Source organism: Cetorhinus maximus, chromosome 26 (assembly GCF_964194155.1).
Source record: "Cetorhinus maximus chromosome 26, sCetMax3.hap1.1, whole genome shotgun sequence".
Classification (NCBI taxonomy): Eukaryota; Metazoa; Chordata; class Chondrichthyes; order Lamniformes; family Cetorhinidae; genus Cetorhinus; species Cetorhinus maximus.
The window spans coordinates 21,159,573-21,171,442 of record NC_135904.1 but is presented as its reverse complement, the minus strand read 5'-3'; the positions used below and the strand labels follow the sequence as shown (position 1 = coordinate 21,171,442).

General features: G+C 37.8%; 1 protein-coding gene across 5 annotated transcripts in view; it reads right to left on the bottom strand.

Annotated features, from left to right (window-relative positions):
* Positions 1–277: 277 nt before the first annotated feature.
* Positions 278–11,870, bottom strand: part of LOC144668373 (zinc finger protein 280D-like) — a 99,549-nt gene continuing 87,956 nt past the window's right edge. For 3 of the 5 annotated variants that reach the window (XM_078530333.1, XM_078530334.1, XM_078530335.1), the window contains 3 exons: positions 5,518–5,563; positions 4,137–4,198; positions 278–3,986 (listed from right to left, as the gene is read on the bottom strand). In XM_078530333.1, coding sequence (XP_078386459.1) covers positions 3,245–3,986; positions 4,137–4,198; positions 5,518–5,563 — 850 coding nt within the window. In that variant the 3' untranslated portion in view covers positions 278–3,244. Of the gene's footprint in view, positions 3,987–4,136; positions 4,199–4,247; positions 4,322–5,517; positions 5,564–11,870 lie in introns of all 5 variants that reach the window. The other 2 variants (XM_078530336.1, XM_078530337.1) reach the window with 2 other exon arrangements.

The window sequence follows — 11,870 nt, the reverse complement described above, 5'->3', positions numbered from 1 at the left end:
AAATGTAACTGTGTAACTGTAGTCTTGTGTGTTTAAGTTTACTTTTCTTAATAAATGTTTTAATTTAATCTTTAAAATCTCTAAAGGTGGTAGTGGACTCATTACTTTTGACTTCAGTGCACAAACTTTCTTGTAATAAATACAAATTGCAAAATCATTGTGATCAAGTGGCCAAGTTTCCCTTTGGAATTTGGTCAGCCTGGCAAATACACCTGCCATATCATAGCAATAAAAAGAAATACAATCATATGCAAAGAAATTACACAGTTACAAGCCATTAGATGCAATTTCTTTATTTGAGCTTGCAGGCACTGGCATTAAAAGTTACATTTAACTTCTACAAGAAGAAAAGTATACAAACCATTATTTCCACCCCTCCCTGTGTCCAGTAACTTTACTCTGAATAGGACTCAATTCAGTTCCATAACTAAAAGTGGCAATGGCAGCAAGAAAACATATTTCCTCTTCCAAGTTAACCAGCATTAAAAAATCACATCAGAAGTTATAAGGAAAGCCTTTGCACCACCATTATTAATCTTATATATTTCAGAGGTCCAAACTGTTTTGACAACTGTAGCTTAGTCCAATAATGCAAAGTTGCCTAATCTGTCCATTTGCCAACATTTGCAAGCACAGCATCTATAACATTTATTCAGTTGCACAATGCTTTGTTTACAGTTGCTTTTTATACCCAACATTCATGAAGAGATCATGAACTCAAGTGCAAGTGTCCTGGAGTGGAAGTAAATTTACACTTTGGAGGTATAACAGCAATAAAGGTTCAACGTAACTCCAAACTACAAATATGGAGACTATTCTCAAAGTAAAGTACTAACCATTCCTAAATTAATCATTTAAAAACACATAACAAAAGTATTTACAACACTGCTATAAATTAACTGTGTAAAGGAAATTATATTAGATTGGGCTGCATTTCAACTCTGATTTTCCCCTACAAGGTAGACTGCATTTGCTAAACCACAAGGACCTGGAGGGCAATTACAGTCAAACAAATCTTGAATGGTGTCCACATGGAATAAAAACACAGCTGAGTACCTCTGATGCCACAGCCAATAGGTTGTATGATTTTTTTCCTAAGATAAACTTGAACATTTTGAAGGAGCTTGGTACAAACGGCTTGGAAACATTTGCCCTCAATTACATTTACCAGTTTGAAAAGCCAGTAGACAAGTCTGAACCATAAATATTTAGCATCAACTAGGTCAGCTTTTACACCATCAGTGAGTGATCTCTAATTTTGAATTGGGATGATATTTGTAAGCATAGACTGCAAAACTAAAAGCACAATTAAATGAATCAGTAGAACTGGGCATTACAGCTTACCATATACTGTCAGTATCAAAATCTTTTAAAACATATACTCGCAAGAGTTTTAAACTTCCAATTATATTAACTGATATTTAAAAAGAAGAACTATAAGAAGCTGTGTGACTCTGAAGCAATCTACCAATTATATATTTCAGCAGTTAGGGGCTCAAATCCCAAACCTGCTTTAAACTTGAACTATCCAAGGTAAATACCAATAACTATTAGAGTTTTTTGGGAGAGAAAAGGGGAGAACCACAAACAAACAATATCATCAGTAAGGACATGTCTAGCTGCACAATTACAGAAAGGCATTGATGGCAGTTAAGGGGAAGCCTGTAAGATAGAACTGTTCTCCTAATGGAAGGAGATCATATGGAGGCAAATGGCATGGGAGATATGATAGAAAGTCTGCAGAAAATTTAAACAAAGTATATCACATTTGTGAATTACTATTTCAGATACAAAACCACTCAAAAATTCATATTGTCATAAGGCAGCCAGAATACTATGACAGCCACACAAAAGTCACTTAAGGTGGGTTCTCAAATGCATATTGTTAGAAAATATGAAAGAGCCCATCTTAATCAAAGAACGTAAATAAGAAATGTTCACATTTTATTAACGATTTCTCAGAAATGGAAAGTGCAACTGCTCAAGGTGTTTAATATGCAATTACAGTAAGATTTTTTTTAGTAAATGATTCATATTGCTTTCTGGCTTAGAATCTGCAAATCTTAAGAAAACCATTTTTTATAATGAGATATTAAAAACTGTTTAACAGATGGACAAATAATATTTTCAGTATTTGAGAAGAATATTTAAAAGGGTAATGGAAAAAATAATTATCCCATATGAAAACGAGACAACAAAATCAGTAAACTATATATATCAAATTTTAATACATGCTATTTTATATTCCTTAACTCAACTAGTCTCCAGCAAAATGCACTCAGCAGAAATAAACAGCCATCAGCATCAGGGTGCTCTTGCATCCACATCACTTCCAAATTCTGGTAACTATGATGCACCTCATAACTAAAGTTACTCATAACTAAAATAAAACAACCTTGATAACAAAGCAAAATTAGACACATCTAAAGACTCAAGTCTAAAGTTTTGATACTTAAATAGGGTTTTTGTTTTCTGCACAAACTGTTTGTACAACAAAGCAAGCCACTGTCAGTCACTAGCAAAGTACATGTCTGGAGCTATTTACCAAATATGTAGCAAAAAATATTCAGTATAATTTTAAGCAGCTTTATTCTTCCTGATACACACAGTTAGCTTGGCACTAAAGTACTGCAGTTTGTTTTTTAAACAATTCACTGTTACATATTCTGCAGTCCTTGCCTTTTATGTCTACCTCTGTAAGCAGAATTAACTGCTGAACAAAACATACATGCCAATACAAATAAAGCATTACTTAACACAACATATCCTATTTTCTACAGTAAAAGGAAAAGATGAACTGCACTTTGGTTTACCATGTAACCCATCCTAAGTGATCTACCTCTACTGCAAAGACTATTAAAATAATATGCACTGGGTTACACCAACAGCAGGATTAATGTCTTCTTGTACATGACTGAGGTCAGATTTTTCTGCACAGCTGCACATTGACATAATCTCACATATTTTATAATGATTCCACTTTCACTGAAAGTTTACTTAGGTAAGCTAAGAGCCTGGCAAGATTGCACCTATACAAAGGTGCTTCATTTTATACAGAATTCTACAGAATTGTAAGTCTTTTCTATTCACATGCTATTTTTATGACAAAGACAGGAATGTGAACTCTAGTCTGAACAGGATAAGAATATCAAAGCCTTTAACAGTACAAGTATTTGTGTGCTTGGTGTGTATCTGTCTGTATGAATAAAGTCCAATAAGATAATCAAATGTCCCACCCAAGACTTCAGCTCTTATTTTCTTCTAGATGCTCTGAGCTCATGAGTATTGAGCTAGGACTGGTCTCTTTAGTACTTTCCTCTACAAACTCAGAAACAGTTGCTCCCTTTTTCTTAGTGGAGGTCACCACACTCCCTTTCTGTAGAATCTCAGTAGCTTCATGCTCTAAAACCTCAGAAGGAGTGAGTGGCTCCAGCTGGATGCTGCCCTGCTCACTCACATCAGAACCAACAGCTTCTGGTTCATCTTTGCTCCTAAAAAACTTTTCAAAAGAAACATCTTCTTTGTGATCCTTATCCTGTTCTACATTTGCATCATCACCCTTGTCTCGAGTACAGTTTTGTCCATCCAATCCCTTGTCCCCTGTCTGTTTACACTTCTGCATGGTATCCTCAAGGGTCTCGCAATCTTTTGTTTCATCACAAACAGCGCTGTCCTCAAATTCATCATGTATTATTTCTACATCATTATCAACTGAATTAAAACTCTGAGCCGTGTTAGGAGCTGCAGGTTCGCCATCTGAGGAATCATCCTGTACCGTCTTTCCAGTGTTGCTTTGCTTGTCCGTAGTCAATTCAGACAGTAGACCATCTGTTGTTTTCTCAGTGCTTTCGTTACATTCTATATTTTCAATCGAGCTTATTTTGTCTTGATGACCACTTAACTTGTCGCAATTTGGTAAAGGCACAGCTTCCTCAGATGGACACTCAACCTCAGCTTTTAAAGGCTGATCAGTCTTCTGCTGGCTTCTGTTAAAGACAGAAAATAAGATGGAATCAGTATTTTCAATAGCACAATCAAGAAGCTTATTTTCAAGTTATATATTTTCTTTTTCAAAGATGTAAGTTATCCATATACAGTCTGTTAACCTATCTAATTAAAAAGAAAATCTCAATTACCCATCAGAAGATAAATCAATTTCCAAACTTTCTGCAAAAGCTAAGGTGGAAGATGGTTCCTCCTTAAAGACAGAACAGAAAAGGAGACTTAAGAACTTAAGACTGTAATACCTTTCTTTTATCATTTTGATTTTGATAGAAGAAATACGCCTCATAATTCAAAGTCGTTTGTTATCTGACAAAAACTGAATTATTCAATCATTTGAATTAAACAAAGAACACAGCAAAGGAGGACATGAATGCCTAAAATATGAATCATCAGGTAATTCAAATTAATCAATTTCAGAATGAACAGTATTATCTGAATACAGAAATCACAAGGATTCATTATTTAACATGGTTGATTAAACACTGACTCAAACATGGGACAACAAAACTCTTAATATCACAGGAATGAAGGTACTCAAATACGAGCTCTTGCTTTATTACTAACTTTATTACTAACCCTTAGCTGTAAAATAAACAATTAAAATAATATTTCAAAATTCTTCTGCTCAGCTTACCATTCTCTTCCCCAACTCTCTCTTAGGTAGCTTTAATTTTGCTTTCCCACAAATCCCCCCAAATAATGTAGCCTCTTTAGCTATTTTCTTTCTCATTTATAACAAAAACATAAAGTGCTGGAAAAACTCAGGACTGACAGCATCTGTGGAGACAGAAACAGAGTTAAAGTTTCAAGTCAGCATGATTCTTCTTCATGAGCTCTGAAGAGTCATGTGGATTCGAAATGTTAACTGTTTCTCTCTCCACAGATACCGTCAGACCCGCTGAGTTTTTCCAACATTTTCTGTTTTTATTTCAGATTTCCAGCATCTGCAGTATTTTGCTTTTTTTTTTTCATTTTTGTTTCTTCATCTATTTTTGAAGGTGGAACAAATTCAAAAAGTCATATCTTCCTTTCAGGCTAGCTGTCCTGTCAATCAGAAGCACCATGTCATACAACTGACATGGCTGAGTCGCAGGCATGACTAAGCCAGCTTTTGCATTGTAAAATCATGTCAGAATAGGAAGGAGCTCTCTGGAGAATAAGCACATTTATCAGTGGATTCACTGCCTGATACCGCACTGCACCGCGAACCCCCCCTCCACCACCCAAAGTCTGACAACACCCATAAACATTTATTCAGGTAGGATACTTAAAATTAAAAGACCATTCTATATTTAACTAACAGGCCGGCTGCATTGAATCATTGTATTTTCTGCAATTGTCCAGTGCTCTGCAAGTCAGTAATTGTAGTTAATATTTGATATTTGGATTTTCTTATCAATAATCTGGCTGTTATCTATACTAGAGCTATTTACAATGCATATGCACAAGAGTAATATTCTACTATACAGGTGTGATAAGCACTGCAATGGCTATTAAAAAAATTGAACTTACTTCTGACTTCTTCCTTTCCTCAGCTATCGAAATATCCTCATTTCCCCTGCCGGGTGAACAAAACATTGTTAGCTCTGAAATTCTTTAAAGGGTTTGGCCAAAGAACTGAACACAAAATTGACAGTTTAAAGAACAGCATCAATTTCCATGATAAGGGCAAGTTTGCATGTTTTAAGATAGATAATTCTGGTATACAGATGAGAAATCAATGCACCTTTTGGGTGCTGCTCCATACCTGAGCTCTTTGCTTCTATTTCTCTTTTCTACCCTCTTGCCCCTTCCTTTTGCCCAATTCATGCCAACTTTTCATTCTTCCCCCTTGTCCAGGAGTTTAAAAGGGCCCAGGTTCAAGAAGGCAGCTTCTCAAGCGCAATTAGGGATGGGCAATAAATGCTGACCTTGCCAGCAACAGCCACATTCCATTAGTAAAAAAATACTTTCATTCAGTCCCATCCTGCTCATTCCCTTCACTGCCTCAAGTCCAAGGAATCTAGACTCGAGCGTATCTGGGACACAAGTCACATATCAGCAGATATCCTGGACCTTCTCGCCAGTAAAGCTGTGCAAACTTTTTGTCCCATCCCAATCCTGCCCTTTGCCCCAAGTTAAAATCAGCACTTCTACTTGGACTGAAACTTAACACACGCGTGCCAATGTCTTGCCTCCTACAGAAGCCTTTCAATTGGCTATACTTTCCATTACCTTCCCTACTCTCACTACCACCTTGGTTTCTCCTCTGGTTGATTCAACTCCTTTGAGGACCTTACTTTACTCCATTCCTCTCAGTGTTCCTTTAAGATCACATTCCCCACCCAGGTTCTCCTCAATTTATCAACCCTCTTTCTCTCCTTCAGCCCATGCATTGAGCAACTCTTCATATTGTGGGTGATTTCAATCTCCATTACACCTCTCTTCCCCCTCTCCTCTGAATTCACTGCCCTCCAGTCCTTCCTAATACTCTATTATTACAAACCCACCTACACATTTCATAGCTAATTCATCACCAATGCCATCTCCCCTACCTCTTCTATTCCCATGCTCTCGATCAATGAAAAAGCCAGTTCTGACCACTTCTTTGTATTCCATATCACACACGTTACCCTAACCCCAATCCTGGTAGCCAACCCCTTTCTCCATCTGGTCCTTTGAAAAAAAATCACCTCCAAATATACTTAAACTTCGAGCTGTATAGCCTTTGGCCCCCGATTCACAATTCTTCTGCAGCTGCTGACCTACACAACCAATCCCTCATCTCCACCTAGGATACCCTTGTCCCCAGCAAAACCAATTACTGCCATCAACATCAAAGCAGCATTTCGACAAAGTGTCGTATTAAAGAGCCCTAATAAAATGGAAGTAAATGGGAATCAGGGGAAAACTCTCTCCTGGCTGGAGTCCATGTCCAAATGCCACAAGATTTGGACAATATCCAGGCTTGAGCTGACAAGTGGCAAGTAACATTCGTGCCACAAAAGCACTAGGCAATGACTATTTCCAACAAGGAGAGAATCTAACCATTGCCCCGTGCCATTTTTACATTACCATCATTGAATCCCCCCAGTGATCAACATCCTGGGGGTTACCATTGACCAGAAACTGAACTGGGCTAGCCATATAAATACTGTGGCTACAAGAGCAAGTCAGAGGCTTGGGATCCTGCGGTGAGTAACTCACCTCCTGACTCCCCAAAGACTGTCTACTATCTACAAGGCCTAAGTCAGGAGTGTGATGGAATACTCTCTACTTGCCAGGATGAGTGTAGCTCCCACAACACTCAAGAAGCTTGACACAATCCAGGGTAAAGCAGCTTGCTTGACTGGCACCCAATCCATCACTTTAATCATTCACCACTAGCACAACACGGTTGCAGTGTATACCATCTATAAGAAGCACTGCAGTAACTCACCAAGGCTTCCTTTGGGTCAAAACCCTGGAACACCCTACCTAACAGCACTCTGGGTGTAACTAAATCACAAAGATTGCTACAGTTCAAGGTGGCAGCTCATCACAACTTTCTCAAAAACAATTCGGAATGGGGAATAAATGTTTGCCTTGCCAGTGATGCCTACATCCCATGACTGAATAAAAGAAAAGCTTAATTCACTCTCATCTTGGTCTTTCTATTTGCTCCCTCAAGTCCAAGGGATTCAGACTTGAGTGTACTTGGCATACAAATGGTTTAGCTATGCATCATCACATTTCCAGAACCCCATCTTTCTCTAGTTTCATCCCGTCCCCATATGTTCTCAGAGCTCATCTCCTCCACAAGACCTACCTCCTGCACCCCTGACGCTATTCCAATTAAACTGATCACCCACCTTTTCTTCCTGGCTCCGGCAGCTGACAATGTAAATAGTTTCCTCTCATAACTACCATTAACTCACACTCAAAAAGCACCACTTTCAACCCCTCTGCCTGAAAAAATGCTTTGGACAGCAGCTTTAAGTTTTCCTTCCCAATCCTTGAAGGTGTTCTCACCTCCCAAATCCACACCCATCAATTTCACAGCTTAATTTCAATCTATCCAATCAGGTTTCTGCTCCTGTCACAGCACCGAAGAGGCCTAAGCGAAGTCACCAATTACAATAATGGTGCATTATCCTCCTTGGCCTCTCTGTCGTCTGACATGGTTGACTATACCTTCCTCACTGACCATCTCTCCTCTGTTGGCCAGTTCAGTGGAACTAACCTCACTGCTTGATTTTCTTTAAAATTAGTTCCACTTGAAATGAATCATTATTCATTGAAGGAAATAAAAATTCTGTTTCTCCACAAGGTCCTTTTTGAGAAAGACAACATCTAAAAAAAAACCCAGATTGAAAGTGTTTTGGAAGAAGAAATGGATACAAATTCCAAACTGAAAAGAAAAAGGGAAAGAGCATATTTGACAAATGCTTTCTTGAAGAATGCTTCAAATGTTAACCTTTCAGATGAAAGCCACTGTTTCCCTGATGAGAAAAATTAAGCAATGTTTCCTGGGGTCTATTTTCAAACGTTTACAATATTAAATTTTTCCATAGATATTGCGTGGATACACCTTTGATAAAGGATTCAAGTAAGTTACACATTTTGAAAAAGAACTCTGCAAACATTCTGCACTATTGGGCTCTGTTGGTCAGGTTACAAGCAGTTCACTCTAAACACTTCAACACACCTTCATGTTCAAAACGAATGCCCATTAGGAAATAGAATTTGCACTGCATTACTAATTGGTTCATGGCACTGAAATCAGTTTTGCACCAAATTACTACCTCTAAACTAGATACTTCTGAAAAGTAAAGCCCAAATGGTGAACTTTCAGAGCACATGGATCATTTTATACGTGTTAATGATTATAAATGTAACACATTTTAATACTGTCACATTATACACAACTTCAATTCTGCTGTCAAAACTCAGCCAATGTACCATTATTAGAGAAGCAATAAGTTCAGAGTTCTGAAGAGGGTCAGACTCGAAACGTTAACTGTTTCCCTCCCCACAGATGCTGCCAGACCTGAGCTTTTCCAGCATTTTCTGCTTTTATTTCAAATTTCCAGCATTCTCGGTATTTTGTTTTCATCATTGCAACAAGGATATTGGCATCTGAGACAGGAAGAGCCCCCCTCAGTTCAGAATGTATGGTGTAGAGTTGTTGAGGTACTTGGTTGAGCAGCACTGCCGAGGAAGAGATAGGTGCCTGCTGAGTTTAACAGCTTTTTTAAAATTAGTGATGGAACACTGTTGGTTGTGGCCAACTTTAGCCACCTATTTTGTTCATGACAAAGGGAAACAAGGTAAGGTTCTTTACTTGGAAGCACCCTTTGAGCTTTCGGCTTGCACTCAGTTTTGCAGACTTCATTTTGGAATTCATGAGGCATGAAAACCACATTTTCCTGCACCTTGCTGTTGCTTATTTCCTTGGCCAGATTTGGAAGATCCGCAAGACGGAATTCCTATTCTTGCTACAACTCAAGAATTTCAGTTCATCTCTAGAATCAGACAGCCATGCCACACAGAAGCTGCAGCTAAGACCAGTGTCAAGAAATCTATCAAGGAAGCCAAGTACCTTTTCTGGTATGGGTGAGAGTGCAACAGAAAAAGTGTCTTTTTGAATCTGGACAGGAGGCAGTTCAAGAGAGCATGTATCGGAGCACCAGAAGTGGGCCGGGAAGGCCTCTATGATCCAACAGGAGAATTTGGAGGAAAGTGTAGCTCTGAATTATGGTTTGTTTCAGCTTGAGAATGCATCTGTAAACTGAGAGGTGGGTATAGGGAGACAGTGTCATTGACGGAGCTAGACCGTCTCCGTGAAGAAGGGGAGGAATCAGATTATATTGTGGGGAATTAATGGTATGGTCGCTCTACTAAACATATGCAGCAATCAAATTGTCACTTAATTTTCCTGAATTTTTTTAATATTAAAAATGCATTGATGAAGTGTTAAAAAAATGAACCAGAGTAAATAGTGAAGTTCAAACTTTTCCAGGTGAGTGGGTCCCTAGAAATGCAACATCAAGGTACATGGGGATGCACAAGGCAGTATTTGGAAAAAGTGTGCTAAATTCTAAATTTGCTGCCTATAGCCCTGGTTGGGCCAGATGATCTGGGAATCTTTCAAATATTCATAGGGATTCTGAGTGAGTGTGTGTCAAATTGAACAAAAAGTTTGAGAGAAAAAAGAATCCTGGATTTTTTTCTTTTATTCGTTCATGGGATGTCGCATCACTGGCTAGGCCAGTATTTATTGCCCATCCCTAATTGCCCTTGTTCAGAGGCCATTGCTGTGGGTCTGGAGTCACATGTAGGCCAGACCAGGTAAGGACAGCAGATTTCCTTCCCTAAAGGGCATTAGTGAACCATGAGTTTTACAACAATTGACAATGGTTTCATGGTCATCATTAGACTTTTAATTCCAGATTTTTAAAAATTGAATTCAAATTCCACCATCTGCTTGGCAGGATTCAAACCCGGGTCCCCAAATCTAGTCCAGCGACAATACCACCACGCCGTGGGTTAATGTGAAACTAATAATTAGTTACAGAAGTATCAAACCAGAATGGTTTCGCCCACTTCCATCTGTTGCCTGAAGTTATATTTACCCCCATGAAAATCCACAACTTGTTTCTTATGATTCTCAGGAAATGAAGCTGAAATACTTTCCCAGCTTCCACATTCCATACGTTGCTTCCTCCTCGCCATCAAGCAGTGCATTTTAGCAAATCGGAGGATCAAAAAATTTTAATTTAAACATGTTTCAAAGCCTTATCCAAATGTACAATCCAACAAAGCTAGATAATATCACCTGAATAAAGGTAAAAATAAAATAAACCAGTAATACACAATCTGTTCATGTGGCTCTGAATTTATTTTGCTCAATTGAAGAAATCATAAATTACTGAAATTTACTTGGCAATATCCCTAAACATACTTTGCAACGTACTCCAGTTTACGTGCAATATCTTTAATACAATAACTTGATGTAGGTACAACAAAAATATCAGCTCACATTTTTGTTTTAAGATATTGTTATTGCTTATTGGTTTACTCATTTTAATGTTTCTATAATATACACATCATTAACAGTCACCACTGTTTCTATTAACTTCTCAGACAATCTGCAAAGCAAACATACTTATAAAGGTTGAGGTTGTTGAAAGCATCAAGCATGGAATGTAACAATGTGTAAGCATTATTCGGTTTCTCATTTAGCATTTGCACTATTTCAAATGGCTGATCACTTATGCTAATACATGTTATGCTGTTCATTGACAAATAATTCACTATAACTATACATCTGAAACATCAACAGTCAAATTACAGAGTAGCTAGCTAATGGTTACAGGTTCTAACAACTGCAATGAAAACAGATTTCTTCTATATTGATTCAACAAGTGAGTACTGCACACTAATTTTCCGTAGCAAAACACTTACTTCAACAGGAATACATTCGATGAACAGCTACTTGTATGTCAAAGAATGGCTGGTGATTTTTACTTCACTGGTGTCAATTTTTATCTACTAAAGGAGAGCACTAATATAATATGAAAGCTAGTTAATCATTTATTACATGATTCATGACCCTGTGAGCTTAAACTGTGGCCCTTTTCTGTCACTACATGTTACATTAAGCATAATAAATTGATACATTGATTTTATCTGTGAGAAGAATACTTGGGCAATGTCCAGTCAAACATTATGTATGGATCACTAATAACAAATTGGTTTTCCAGTAGGATGTCTAGTCTAAGAAAGATAGTTCTAACCATCCCTACCTCTGCAATTTATTTCGAGTCAGCTCTATAGATGAATTAAGTTCACTTTCATGAATGATTTTGCTACATATACAAAAAAAACAGGAGTCCTATTGGTAC